This window comes from Mobula birostris, chromosome 21, assembly GCF_030028105.1.
Source record: "Mobula birostris isolate sMobBir1 chromosome 21, sMobBir1.hap1, whole genome shotgun sequence".
NCBI classification, from domain to species: Eukaryota; Metazoa; Chordata; class Chondrichthyes; order Myliobatiformes; family Myliobatidae; genus Mobula; species Mobula birostris.
This window is the reverse complement of record NC_092390.1, coordinates 34,773,277-34,788,776: the sequence shown is the minus strand read 5'-3', so window position 1 is coordinate 34,788,776 and position 15,500 is coordinate 34,773,277. Positions and strand designations below refer to the sequence as shown.

Below are 15,500 nucleotides of genomic sequence, written 5' to 3'. Positions count from 1 at the left end.
TTTCCTCCACAGATGCTGCCTGACTGGCTGTGTTCTTCCAGAAGAATGCAGACAGAAAGGTTCAAGGATACGTTGAAAGCCTTCCTGAAAACTTGCAACATCCCCACACACTCTTGGAAACCTCTGGGACCACAGTCTCAAAATGGAGGAGAATTCAGGATAGTACTGAGAACCTTGAGTCTATACTGTGGAACACACTGAAGTCCTGTGCCAGTTACGCAAGGAGCATAGAGAGTGAAATCAAGTCTTCCTTAACCTCAAGGAGACTGCCTAAGTGGAAACATTTATTTAACATTGAAATAAGTCCATAAGACCACAAGACATAGGAACAGAATTAGGCCATCTGGCCCATCAATTCTGCTCTGCCATTCAATCATGGCTGATCCTTTTTTCTAACTCCTTCTCAACCCCAGTTTCTGGCCTTTGATGCCATGTCCAGTCAAGAATCTATCAATCTCAGCCTTAAATACATCCAATGACCCAGCCTCCACAGCTGCCTGTGGCAACAAATTCCACAAATTCACCACCCTTTGGCTAAAGGGATTTCTCCGCATCTCTATTTTGAAAGGGCGCCCCTCTATCCTGAGGCTGTGCCCTCTTGTCCTAGACTCTCCCACCATGGGAAACATCCTTTCCATATCTACTCTGTCTAGGCCTTTCAACATTTGAATGGTTTCAATGAGATCCCCCCTCATCCTTCTGAATTCCATCAAGTACATACCCAGAGCCATCAAATATTCCTCATGTAATAAACCTTTTCATTCCTGGAATTAGCCTTGTGAACCTCCTCTGAACCCTCTCCAATGCCAGCGCATCTTTTCTTAGAAGAGGAGCCCAAAACAGTTCACAATACTGAAGCAACATACATAAAAGTTGCTGGTGAACGCAGCAGGCCAGACAGTATCTCTAGGAAGAGGTACAGTTGACGTTTCGGGCTGAGACCCTTCGTCAGGACTTCCTCGTGTTCACAATACTGAAGATGAGATGGACACATAACGTATAGATTTTTACTCCTCATGTATAAAAAGGATGTAAGAAATAAAGTCAATTCAATTCACCAATGCCTTATAAAGCTTCAGCATCACATCCTTGCTCTCGTATTTTTAACCTCTTGAAATTAATGCTACCCTGGCATTTGCTTTCCTCACCACAGACTTAACCTGTAAGTTAACTTTCAGGGTGTTCTGCACAATGACTGCCGAGTCCCTCTGCACCTCAGATTCCTGTATTTTCTCCACATTTAGAAAATAGTCCGCACATTTACTTTTACTGCCAAAGTGTATGACCATGCATTTTCCAACATTGTATTTCATTTGCCACTTTCTTGCCCATTCTCCTAATCTGTCTAAGTCCTTATGCATCCTACCTGTTTCCTTAATTCTACCTGCCCTCTACTAATCTTCATATCACCTGCAAACTTGGCAACAAAGCCATCTATTCCATCATCTAAAGCATTTATATATAGCGTAAAAAGAAGTGGTCCCAACACTGAACCCTGCGGAACACCACTAGTCACTGGCAGCCAACTAGAAAAGAATCATTTTATTCCCACTCACTGCCTCCTATCAATCAGCCAATACTCTAACCATGTTAGTAACTTTCCTGTAATACCATGGGCTCCTAACTGGGTAAGCAGCTTCGCATGTGGTACTTTGTCAAAAATCTTCTGGAAGTCCAAATATACAACATCCACTGCATTCCCTTTATCTAACCTACTTGTAATCTTCTCAAAGAATTCCAACAGGTTCGTCAGGCAGGCTTTTCCCTGAAGGAAGCCATGATGACTTTGTACTATATTGTCCTGAGAAACTGGGGATATTAAAAAATCATTTTGAACCTATGCAACCTCTGGCTAAAAGAATAATTGGGACTGAATAGGAATATTTGAAATGAAGTAAACTCTGTCTTCAGCAGTTAGCTAAAACCGGCTTATACTAGTTCTCCCTTGGTTTGCAGAGAGACATTGAGAGTTTGATAACATTATATTGTACCCTCATTTGTATAGGGGAGGAGGACTCACCCATAAGGACAAGAATGAAAATCTATCTGTAATTAAGTCAGGGTCTAGCAAAGGGAATAACTGATAAGGACTGGACAGCACATCCATCTGTAATTAAGCCTTGATCTAGCAGACTCTCTTATCTGTAACTAAGTTTCTCACCAACAGATTTTGTGGGTGTACCAGTTCAAATGACATCTTGCAACAGTAATGTATGGGGCTTACTATGTATAAATATATGGCTGTAACCGGAGAGAGGGGGGGTCACTTGTCAGATGGTGGCAGTACTTACGTGCCTTCCCTCTGACAACTGGGTCTCAAACTCCTGCAAGAGGGTGCGCAATAAACTGATGTAACTACAAGAAGCTGGTCTCCCAAGTTTTATTCAGATTCAACTTTAACAGCCCTGTGTCACCAAGTACTCCATCACCTCATCTTCCCAACTACTGAGGTCAGAAACATATAACCAGTACAATGTTCTACCGGTAAACATTTACTCAGAAAGAGTAATCATGTTTTTTTACCTCATTTTCTTGATTGAGGGAACCACCTCCAATTCCTTTTATAGCTTCACCTCCACTTTTAATATTGAGCTGATAAAGAAGGTATTTGAAGCTTTGTGTTTTCCAGTTCATTTACTTGTAAGGTGTTTTCTTAATGTTAAGAGTATTGACACTTTGAAAGTGAAACTCAAATGCAGCTTCCTTCCTCAAATCGAAGATCAGAAGCACACACTGACTCAATGCTGCCTGGAGCCAATGATAAATACAGCCTAGTTTTGTGACAACATTCAAGCTGATTGATTAATCTGAATACCATCTGGTAGTCTTTGACTTTTGATTCCACATATAATTTGCTTCGATAATTTTTTAGTTACGATAAATTGTCCAGCTCTGTAGGAGCCATGTATATATTTTCTGGTCTGTCTGTATTGTATTTTGTGTTTCACATTTATTATGGGTAATTTGTCATGTGGGTTTGGGTGTGGTAGAAGCGAAGAGTATATTCGTCTTTGTCTTTTGTCAGTTTAGTCTCAGTAGAACCTGAGAAGCAACCAGAATAATATTTTTTTGTTGAATGCTTAAGAACACATAAATAGCCTTAAGAATGCTTAAATAACATTAAGTACACTAACTGGAACACTGACACTACGACAAAAATCGAAAAAAGGTAAACAGAACTTGGATCCACGCCATCCACTACATTATCATGTGCCAGTTTTCAACCGCCTAAAATGGAGGAAAAGTTTTGCTACAGTGGAGGAACCACCACATGGAACATCCCCCCAGATATACAGGATTGACCTCTGGCAACAAACAGAAGCCGGAACCCCACCAAACAATACAGTGCAAGTCCCCACAGAAATGTTGCCAGATGGGGCACTGCTTGACAGACGGAAGTGGTGCACTCTCAACAGAGCGAGAGTGAGAGCGGGAGTTTGTGGGACGGGAGACTATATGGTGAAGTGGGGTTTAAAGACCAGCGAATCCTGTGAGTGTGGCGAAAGGGTGCAGAACATTGAACACTTTCTGCGCAACGGCCCACTCTCACCTGATTTAGCTGACACGGACCTGCTCAACACCAACCAAACAACAATAGAGTGGCTGGTGCAACAAGCTATGATGATCATTGGAACGCTCCCACCAAAGGTAGTTAACATTGCTATTACATCGTTATTATACTCCTTAGTATCCTTCCATTGCTAGTTTTAGTTTCATCAGTTTTTGCATACAGTAATATTTCTAGAAGGATAGCTGAAACATCGTAGCTTTGACGGTCTCAGAGCTGTGAATGGCTCCCGGTTATTTGGATGTATCTCTGGTAGTCATTTAGTTGAAACATGTGTGCAGTGGTCCTCAGAGTGCAGGCTCTGATGAGGAAGGGAAATATAGTCAACGTTACTTTGATTTTAAGTTTAATCATCAAATCAAGTAACTTTTAAAAGATATCTGTAGAGTTGAAGTATTTGGCTGGAGCTTTCTGTGTTGGCTGAAGTGGTGAAAGAACCTTTTGACCTTGGATTTATGGAAGATGGTAAATGAATATAAAAGCAAGGATGTAATGTTGAGACTTTATAAAGCACTGGTGAGGCCTCACTTGGAGTATTGTGAACAGTTTTGGGCACTTTATTTTAGAAAGGATGAGCTGATACTGTAGAGGGTTCAAAGGAGGTTCAGATAAACGATTCTAGAATTGAATGGCTTGTCATAGGAAGAGCTTTTGATGGCTCTGGGCCTGTGTTCACTGGAATTCAGAAGAATGAGGGGTGCCCTCATTGAAACCAATCAAATGGTGAAAGATGTTGATAGCGTGGATGTGGAGAGGATGTTTCCTATGATGGGTGAGTCTATGACCAGAAGGCACAACATCAAAATAGAGGTGTGTCCTTTTAGAACGGAGATGAAAAGGAATTTCTTTAGCCGGAGAGTGATGAATCTGTGGAATTCTTTGCTGCGGGCAGCTGTGGAAGTCAAGTATTTCTGTATTTTTAAGGCAGCGGTTGATAGATTCTTGATTGGTCAGGACATGGAGGAATGCAGGGAGAAGGCAGGAGATTGGTGCTGAGGAAAACTGGATCACCCATGATGAAATGGCAGGGCAGACTCAATGGGTGAAATGCCCTAATTCTGCTTCTGTACCTTATGGTGTTATGGTATAACCATCTGGGATGAGCCCTCTGTCCCATTGTCTAAATGTATTCGGGAATCCTGTTAATAAGCTAGCCCTCGAAACTGAAATTTAATTTATTTATCGGGTACTGTTTCAGTATTTATAAAAGCACGTTCAGAAAACACAGCATAGCTTCTGCAGACTGGTCTGTGTTGCAGGCAATGACGTATGGGAGCCTCTGTGCATTGCGTTTGTGGGAGACTCTCAGCATTAGCTTTGCTTCAATGTTGCAAAACAGGGGCAAGTCAAGTAAATCAGCGGTGTCTTATTAAAGGGAGAATACGAAAGCTTTTGAGAGGGTGCACCAGGAGATTTACCAGGATGATGCTTGAATTAAAATCATGTCTTACGAGAAAAGTTGAGAAGGACTAGGGCTTTTCTCTTTGGAGTAATGGAGGATGAGAAGGAATGACAGAGGTGCATGAGATTATGAAAGGCATAGATAAATAGATAGATAATGAGTGGACAGCCATGGTGGAAATGGTCCAAACTAGAGTACTTCTGTTTAAGGTGAGTGGAGGACAGAACATCCAGCAGAAAAGGAGTTTAAAGCAGATCAAAGTGTCAAAATAACAAACCTGAAGGTACTGTCTCTGAAGCTTCAGAGAATTCACAACAATCTATATGAATTTGTGGCACAAGGAGTTTGATCTGGTGTGAACCAGTTACTGAAAGATAGAGTTATAGAACACCACAGCACAGAAACAGGCTCTCTGACCCATCTAGTCTGTGCTGAACCGTTAGTCTGCCTAGTCCCATCAACCTGCAACTGGACTACAGACATCCCACCTCTCCCGGAAGTTCCGGGAGTCTCCCGCGTATTAACAGCAGCTCCCTGACGCCCGCAAATTATATACAATATCCTGGAAATGAGAAGGAGAGGGAGAGGGAGAGGGAGAGAGGGATCGGGAGCGGGAGCAGGAGGGAGAACGGGAGCGAGAGCAAGATCGAGAGCGGGAGCTAGGTTGAGAGCGGGAGCAAGAGCGAGCATCCTGATTGGTCTCTCTTTGTGCTAAGTAGACCTATCAGTTTTCTCTGTGGGCGGGCTTTACAGTCGGCCTCTGTCTCTCCATCAGTTCAGTTTCGTGTCCTGCACCGCCATGGCAAAGTGTTTCAAAAAAAAGAAAATATAAAATGCACTTCACCCCAGACTACACTAAAGTATACCCCTGCCTAATAGGGGTCAAAATAATGACAGTGTTGCTCGCTGCACTGTTTGCAACAGTGACTTTTCTATTGCCCATGGTGGATTAGGACTGGAAAAGACACGTTGAGGTGAGTTTAACAGGTGTCATACGTTCATTAGCATAGCTAACATTATTTAAACTAGCTGGCTAGCTGCTAAGAAGCTACTCTATTGATGTCCTACATGATGAGGCCAAACTCCCTGTAGACGTGCTTAAAGTTGTAATAGAATTAAAAAGTGACTCCATGATAAGATATAAGTACATACTGTATTTTAATGTCACATTTTCTGCATATACCCAGTTTACAGATTACAGATTGGTTTACAGATTAGACAAAATCACTAAACAAAGTATTACATAAGACACTATAATAAGGATACACCTTATGCTCTTATTTCTTTTAGGGACCACAACATATTAGGGAGGCTAATCGCAGGGAAGGCTGCTCAAGTATTTCACAGTTCCTTTCAGCAGAGCCACATCACAGTACAAGGAAAGTTTGCAAAAGAAATAGAAAAGCTATTTCCATTAGCATTGAGATCGCCAACAAAATACTCAACAAGGAATATATGTATATGTGTGTGTAAATAGTTTCAATATGTGTCAAATAAATTGTTGTGTTCTTTCATAATCAAATGTCCCGTATACATGTGACCTTAGAGGTCAACCGGGGGGGGGGGGAATATGGAGTTGCGGGGGGGGTGGGGTACTACCTCCCTGAAATGGTGGTGCTATCTTCCTGAAATGAGTTTTTGCAGGGTGGGATGTCTGGGACTATAGCCGACTGACCCCTCCCAAATTTCTTTTAAATGTTGAAATTGACCCCACATCCACCACTTGCGTCAGTAGCTCAATCCACACTCTCTCCAACATCTGAATGAAGAAATTCCCCCTCATGTTCCCTTTCACCTTTCACACTTAACCCATGATACCTAGCTGTAGTCTTACCCAACCTCAGTGGAAATGCCTGCTTGCATTTACCTTGTCTATACCCCTTGTAATGTTGTATAACTCCATCAAAACTCTCCTCAGTCTTCTACGATGTAGGAAATAAAGTCACAAGCTATTCAACCTCTCCCCCTAACTCAGGTCCTGAAAGCCTGCAACATCCTTCTAAATTTTCTCTGCTCTCTTTCATTATTATTGTCATCTTTCCTGTAGGTAGGTCACCAATACAAATTAGGCCTCACCAAAATCTCATGCACCCTCAAATAACATCCCAGCTTCTGTACTCAATACATTGATTTATGAAAGTCATTGTGCCAAAAGATTTCATTATAATGCTATCTACCTGTAACACCACTTGCAAGGAATATCAAAGGTTCAAAGGTTCAATTTAATGTCAGAGACATGTATGCAATATACATCCGGAAATACTTTTTCTTCACAAACATCCACAAAAACAGAGGAGTGCCCCAAAGAATGAACGACAGTTAAATGTTAGAACTCCAAATTTACCCCTCCTGCTCCCCCTTCCCGCGTGTAAGTGGCAGCAAGTAACAATCACACTTCCCCCACCGGCAAAAAGAAGCACTGGCACTGCCACTGAGCACTCAAGTGTGAGCAAAGCAATAGCAAAGACACAGACTTGCAGTTACCCCAAAGACTTCGCGTTTCACCCAGTATTCGACATGCCACAGACTCTCTCTCTCCCTAATAATAGAGAAGGAGGTGTCTCCGTTTTCCCAGCGAGCAGGGAGATATAACAAACAATTCGCTGGTTTACAATGTTAAAAGTCTGTTACGTCGCTTTTTTCGAGCTCTCAAAGATCTCAAAGATCTCGGGTCTCCGGGCACACAGCCACTGATATTGAACAATGCCGGTTATGAATCCCGAGAGTGGGTCCCAGTCCCGCAAAGAACCAAGGTCAGCATGTAGCTCCAGGGCAGGGACTTGAAAAGAACCCTGAAAGGGAAAAATAGAGATAGTAAAGATGGAAATAGAGCTGTTAATTAATCAGAGAGCAAGTCATGAGTCAAGAAGGTAGAGTGTATAGCAGGGTTGATATAGTAAGCAAAGGAGACTTTAATCCACATCTAGACTGGACAAATCAAGTTTGCTATTAAGTTGGAAAATGAATTCATTGATGTGTATGAGTTCCTTTTCTAGATCAATATGTTGAGAAATTAATTCAAGAAACATCAATTTTCAATCTCATTTTGGTCAATTAGTTAATGTTCATTGGCAATCTTATTAATGGCCTTTGGAGAATAGTGATCATAACAGTGATGTTATTAAACTGCCAGTTATCCTGGCAATGTCTATATCCACAATAATTGACATTTACCTGTAATGCTGTTCATAATAATACTTTATTAAAGGCAAGCATAATTAGATGATGACGATCTCACAATGAGATCTAGGCGTTCTTGTGCATCAGTCACTGAAAGCAAGCATGCAAGTACAGCAGGCAGTGAAGAAAGCTAATGGCATGCTGGCCTTCATAACAAGGGGAATTGAGTATAAGAGCAAAGAGGTCCTTCTGCAGCTGTACAGGGCCCTGGTGAGACCACACCCAGAGTACTGTGTGCAGTTTTGGTCTCCAAATTTGAGGAAGGACATTCTTGTTATTGAGGGAGTGCAGTGTAGGTTCACAGGGTTAATTCCTGGGATGGCGGGACTGTCATATGTCGAAAGATTGGAGCCACTGGGCTTGTATACTCTGGAATTTAGAAGGCTGAGAGGGGATCTTATTGAACCATATAAGATTATTAAGGGATTGGACATGCTGGAGGCAGGAAGCATATTCCCGCTGATGGGTGAGTCTAGAACCAGAGGCCACAGTTTAAGAATAAGGGGTAGACCATTTAGAACAGAGTTCAGGAAAAACTTTTTCACCCGGAGAGTGGTGGATATATGGAAGGCTCTGCCCCAGAAGGCTGTGGAGGCCAAGTCTCTGGATGCTTTCAAGAAAGAGATGGATAGAGCTCTTAAAGATAGCAGAATCAAAGGTTATGGGGATAAGGCAGGAACTGGATACTGATTGTCGATGATCAGCCATGATCACAGTGAATGGCGGTGCTGGCTCAAAGAGCCGAATGGCCTACTCCTGCACCTATTGTCTATTGTCTATTGATACCTAAGTGATGATCAGCAGAGGCAATGTGTGTTATATTGTCTATTGTACTGTGGGTAGAGCTAAAACATTCCATAGGTCTGCCCCAGGTTCCATGCCACAGCACTTTAGATGAGTCTGTGTGTGTTGTGTCTGATCTTCCTAGAGCTTCTCCCTTCATTCTCTTTCTCTTTGTTAGTTGGTTGGACCCAAGACCTTGGCCACACATCTCTACATTTAACTTATCTTAAACTTCCAAATTATACTTTCCATGCGTTGCAAAGTTTATGTGATGATATTCTACCCAATCCCAAACATGGTCATATTTGCACTGTTCAATTACAGGAATGATAGGCGAACATCATTGTCTGAACCTGGTCAGGTCAGGGAAATGCATTACCCTTTATGTTATCCATATTTCACTTCTGCTGACATTATTTGTCATTCCAAATGAAGACTTGGAAATACACTGCCATTGGACACTAAATCCACTGCCTGTGATTATAAACTTCAATCGCACCTCTGTTCTTGACACCCTCTGAAATTCCACTAATTTGGCATTATTCACCCAAGCTTGCTTACAATCCTACACACCTCCAATCTTCCAGCGATCCCAGCACACTGAACACACACTGCAAAGAATGTGTATTTGCTCATTCCTTTCATTTGGTCGAGTCAGACACAGACTCTGCTTTCATACTTCAATTCCCAATTATGTTCATAAGATAATGCATTAAACAATCCGATGTGAAAATTTGTCAAAATTTTTCATTTGAATGAGTTTGTTGTAATTCCATAAATTCAGCTTTCTTTCTTTCCAGATTTAATCGAATGTCGAAAGAAATGCAACCAATATCAGTTTGTTCACAGGACTAGTTAGTGTCACTATCTTTGAAATCACACAGGGGTTAGGTGTAGTTACAGTAAGGTTGTCTTTTAAAATAATATATGCACAAATAAAACTCTCATTTAAAAACAATATATATTTAGTAAAGAAATCCTACAAATCTGTCCTCAGATCCAGTGGAATCATTTCACCTTTCCAATATCATTACGGTCCTCTAAGGAAAGGCGTAGTTCACAGAGAGCACTGAGATATTCTTCATTGCAAGGATCAAACTGCAAGGCTTCTTCATAACATTCAATAGCTTTGGACTTGTTGTGGACCAGCTGATGCAGTAGCCCTTTGGCACCAAGTGCCATGCTGTCATGTGGATTCCTACAAAGTTTCCTGTCTGCCCATTTCTCCAAATGCTCATAACCCCTTTTCCACAGCTTTGACTGAGTTTCAATCTTCAAGGCTTTCTGTAACAATCTGATGGCTTTGAATTCTGCCTTCCTCTGGTACAGTTGAAATAAGCCAGCCTCTAAACATATTCTCTGTATGTTTTCTGGGCGAATATCAACTAATTTCAACAGATCACTATAGATCTCCTCCGCTTTAGAATACTCTCCATTTCTTCGACAGATGTCTGCAAAATCCAGTTGTGATTTAATAGCTGACTTTGGACGGTGCTCAAATGCCTTTCCAAAATGATACTTGCATTGATTGACCAACTCTGCTTTTTGTTGGAATTCAGGGTTCTGAGGATCTTTGCTCAGACGATTGCCAATCAATTCAAGTAGTTTGCTTCTGTAGCACATGCCTAATTGGTCATGCAGGACGCTAGAACGTGGGGAAATTTCTAATGATTTCTTCAACAAAGTGATTGCTTTTTCTACATCTTTTTCTTTTCGGTAAAATTTTGCAGCATTACGAAGCACTTTTGGATAATCAGGGGTTTTTTGCAATGCTTGTTCAACTAATTCATTGGCTTTCTTCTTTTGCTTGAGCTCTTGAAATTTCAGGGCCAACAGAACCATGGCCAGTGACTCATCTGGATCAAGCTCCAGTATACGATGCAGATGCTTCATCGACTGACTCTCTTCACGATTTTCTGGTGTATCAGCAAATGATTCCAGGCGAAACAATACAGTGGCACATCCCATCATCCACTCTGTGTTATCAGGATCTTCCTCCAGAGCCTTTTCAAAACATTCCTTTGCCTCTTCATAGTACTGACTAGCTGACCTCAGCAAAGACCACCCCTTCTCCCCATACACCTCCGGTATCATTGCTGCATAGCGAGGGCCATCACTGTGCGGTTCACAGATCACCTCCAGCTTGTCCAGGTAGGACTGGGCCTCGGTCAGCTGTCCCATGTGGTAATGCACCCAGGCAAAGTTTCCATAGGTGATGATGCTTCTTCTTTCAAATTCATCTTTGTGGTTCTCCCTCAGAATCTTTTCAGCTTCCTTTAAATTTTGAATTGCTTCCTCACATTTGCCCTGCAGACAGTTTACAAAAGCAAGTTGGTTGTAGGACCTGGCCTTATATTTCAAATTCAGTTGGATAGAATCTTGCAATCTGTACATCACATCTTCCAAGTCAACATTTTCTTTCTGGGGTCCCCATGTGAAGTGACACTGCAGCTGATCGAGCTTCTCTTTCATCAATTCTCTTGGTGTGTTGCTGCAAGAGAACAAAATCCATGAAAATTCATCTCAGTTCATGTAAGGAGGGTCGGCATTTCAATACCAAATGTACAAAGCATAAGTAGATCAGGCATGTTGCATTGGTTTCTGTTCTGATATTGTTGAACTCAATGAGGTAATGAGAATAAGGAAAGAGATCACTGTGGAAAAGGTGTGGGCAAATGTGTGTTAAGTGGATGAACATCATGATGTCTACTGGCCATGATCTGAACCAAAGCATCCACATCAACGATGATTCCAGTGAAAGCTTGTTTTAAGCAGGTTGTGTAATTGCCCCAGCACTTCTATCAATCAAATTAAATCAAATTGGATTATTATTCAAACCATTTATGGATACAGCTGAACGAGACAGCATTCCTCTGAGGCCAAGGTGCAAAAATATACATGCGCATTCAAAATAATGAGAGAGAAAAACAAGAACATAGTCACGCAAGAAAACACATTTTTAGTCCAAGACCCTGAGCGACGAGTCCCACAAATTGATGATTCCCAGCATCCAGCTTGTAATTCTACTGTTCCAACAATGAAGGGCAGCACCGACAGGAGAAGCCACAGCCCAACCGAGCACGGATAGCACACTACACCGCTTCCAACGTCTCCTCCTCACCTGGACTGTGCAGTAGGCAAGCCCACTGCTTGAGTTCTAGTCATTGCTACAACAGAGGCGACAGTGCCGCCTCACTTCCTGTCTCACCACCAATCAAGGGAAACAGCCTGCGGCAATCAATGGCCAACTGTGTCTCCGGATCACAAAAGAAACATCCAATACAGTCACTCATGGTTTCTCTACACGCTGCAATCGCACACCAACTCCGGTGCCTTCGAGTAGCAGGCAGCAACACAGCCTGCACCCAGGTCACCTCCCCCTGAGGCCCGATGGGCCAACTCTCCTCCCGTGACCCAGTGACTGGCCTCCCCTCCTCTAAACTGCCGGACGACTACTCCAAACAATAAGCAGCTCACTGATGCAGTAGACCTGCTCTACTGGTTGTTATTGGAGTCCTGTATGGACATAAGATAAAAAAGCCCATTTAATAAAGAAAACAAAACACCTTTGGTTGGCCCCCAAGAGGCTGCAGTGTCTATTTATCCTAGCATTGCTCACGAGCCACCGTCTCTATCCTAGCATTGTTCTAGGTCACCTCCAACAAACTTCCCAGTGGAATGGAACTAATCTTCAGAACTAATAGAAACTGTTCAACATTTAGAAACTGCTCAGCTGTAGAAGATACGGAGTAGTTGCAGATATGAGTCAAGAAATGACAGGCGGAGTTCAATCCAGCCAAGTGTGAGGTGTTGTACTTCTTAAGGTCAAATGTAACAGGACAGAGCACAGTTAATGGCAGGTCTGATGTTAATGTACAGAAGGATCTTGGTGTCCAAGTCCACAACTGCTTGAAGGCGGCTGCACAGGGCGGAAAGAAAAGGCATATGGGATATCTGTCTTTATTATTCACAGTATTGCGTTCAATAGTCAGGAAATTGTGTTGCAGTCTTATAAAGGTCTGGTTAAACCGCATCTGCAACGCAAAGCATCATGGACTGAAAGGCATGTTCTAGTACTGTACTGTTCGATGTTCTACGTTCAAAGCAAAGTACACGTCAAAATCAGCAGTATCTCAATGGCCAAGCTGCAATTGGCCAACAGTGCTTGCATTTGTGCGTGCTCAGTGGCCAAACCGCAAGCCATTTTTGTCTTAGGTTACTTGAGGAAAAGAGTGCTTGGACTTCAAAATCGTAGATCTGGCATGAAACCCGTGGCTTAGCAGCAGTGATTACAGAACATAGAACATAGAGCACTGCAGCACAGTACGGGCCCCTCAGCCCTCAATATTGTAACCTCCTCTAAGATTAATTTCACCTTTCTCTCCTACGTAGTTCTTCATTTTCTATCATCCATGTGCCTATCTAAGAGTTTCTTAAATACCCCTAATGTATCTGCCTCGACCATCACCCCTGGCAGGGTGTTCCATGCACTCTCCACTTTCTGTGATTCTTGCTCTCTTCTATGTCTCTGAGACCTGCAATATTTATATTGAGCAACTTCAAATCACTTAGCGATGCCACCAAACCCATCTTTACACAATTCTCCAAATTCACTGCAAGAATAAATAAATCAACGTTGCTGTCCTCTCCCAGGTCAGAATCCCCCGAACTGTAGTCCTAACATGGTCAGCTATATTATGCAAGTTACTCATGTCCCTGCACTGGGTTCCTGAAGGACGTTTTATCCTGAACTCTGTCAAAGCCTATAGATTAAGAGCGGGACAATGGAAAATATTTAATGACATGCTCAAAGCCTCCTTGAAAGTTTGCAATGGCCCCACTGTCTTTTGGGAATCAACTGAGGTATGATTCAGATTTATTTATCACATGTGCATCAGAACATGCTTTAAAATCCATTGTTTACATTAATTACCAAAACACACAGGGATGTGCTGGTGGCATCCATCAAGTGTTGCCACACATACTGGCGTTGGCATAGCATGCCCACAATGTTCAGCAGAACAACACAGAACATGGCAAGTGGAAAAACAATACTAGTAAAATAAGCTCTGTTTCTCCCTCCCATGTGCCCACCTACACCCATACACAGTCCTCTAACCCCAGGACAGGCAGTCTTTGGTCTCCAGCCTCCAGTGGACTAGGACTCGCAGACATTGTGTCTTCGACTTCTCCAGTGGACTCGCTGAGATTCGCAGACTCCGGGCCGTGGCCATCTACCTTGCCTTCTGATTTCCATTTGGGCTTTGATCTTTGAAAACAACTCACCGATGATGATGAATGAAGATTCGAAGTCCAGGCCTCAAATGGCAGGCTCACCAATGACGAGAACCCGAGCACTAGGCCTTAAACTCTGGACTCACCAGGCCATGTACCTAGTGGGTCACTGGCCCTTTGTTCCTCATGCCAGATGCTGGAACCTGCTGACAACTCCCTGACCCTGATTATTCTGATTGGTCCCGAGAAAATTGAGTCCATGCAGTCAGAGCACACAGAACCTCTTTGCCAGTGGCAGAAGGAGCGCAGCACCTCACAAATTACCCAGAGTCCACCTCCACTGTCAAGTACTTTCTCCCTTATCTGTGGCAGAGTGTGATTCACCCCACTGATCTTAGCAGCCACCTCAAAACCCATAACAGCAACGTTAATCAATGTCTCATGACTGTGTAAAAAGAATAACTTATTCCTCATAATTTATGCAAGCCCCTTATTATGCTTTAGCTGTTCAGTAAACTTAAATGCCAAACAGGTTGCAATATTATTTACCTCATTTTCGGAATTGAATAGAGACACCTTTAATTTCCTTTACAGCTTCAGTTGCACCTTTGATTTGGATTGGATCATAAAGGATATTCAATGATTTTTGTTTTTCCACCTCAGCAGTTTCTTTTCTGATTTCTGAATGTGAAGAGAGTTGAAAACTAGGAAGTGAAACTAAAATGCAGTTTTCTTTCCCAACGCTGAGCCAATTCCAAATGCTGTATGGTTTACTAACAGAGTTAAAGCAGATGGCTATAAGACCTTACCTGATTGGTTGATCTAAATTCTGCCGACTTACCACTTCTCACAGTTGTGTCAATTGCCTGATTCTGCACTTACGTCTTATGGTTTTTTACTTGTACTTATTGTTGCTGTAATGCTTCCCTGATAACAAGTAGTCTTTCTTGTTGCAAGGCTGCATCTGAAAAGCTTTCTAGAAAGGTGGTTGAAGCATCAGCAGCTTTGATGGACTTCATGTCTGAAGTGATTCCTGGTTACTCTGATGCATCCTTGGAGGGCTTTTAGTTGAAATATGTGTGCAGTTGTCTTCAGCGTGCAGGTGTTGACAAGTAAGGCGAATAAATTTGACTCAGTAGAACAGCAAGTAGAACCACTGCCTCACAGTGCCAGAGAACTGGGCTGAAACTTCAACATACAGTGTTTGCATGTTCTCCCTGTGACTGTATGGGTTTCCTTCAAGATCTCTGGTTTCTAATGACTTCCCAAAGTTATGTGGGTTGGTAGATTAATTGTGCACTGTACATTGCTCTGTGTGTGGAGACGAGTGGT

At 42.5% G+C, this 15,500-nt stretch overlaps 1 protein-coding gene across 4 annotated transcripts in view; it reads right to left on the bottom strand.

Moving 5' to 3' along the window:
• The window catches only part of LOC140185718 (interferon-induced protein with tetratricopeptide repeats 5-like), a 33,957-nt gene extending 19,066 nt beyond the window's left edge, over positions 1–14,891 (bottom strand). Inside the window, exons 1-2 of one of the 4 annotated variants that reach the window (XM_072239274.1) lie at positions 14,718–14,890; positions 7,770–11,424 (exon numbers count right to left, since the gene is read on the bottom strand). In XM_072239274.1, coding sequence (XP_072095375.1) covers positions 9,942–11,424; positions 14,718–14,722 — 1,488 coding nt within the window. In that variant the 5' untranslated portion in view covers positions 14,723–14,890 and the 3' untranslated portion in view covers positions 7,770–9,941. Of the gene's footprint in view, positions 1–2,523; positions 2,570–7,769; positions 11,425–14,717 lie in introns of those variants that run through there. The other 3 variants (XM_072239278.1, XM_072239275.1, XM_072239276.1) reach the window with 3 other exon arrangements.
• Between the last annotated feature and the right edge of the window lie 609 nt (positions 14,892–15,500).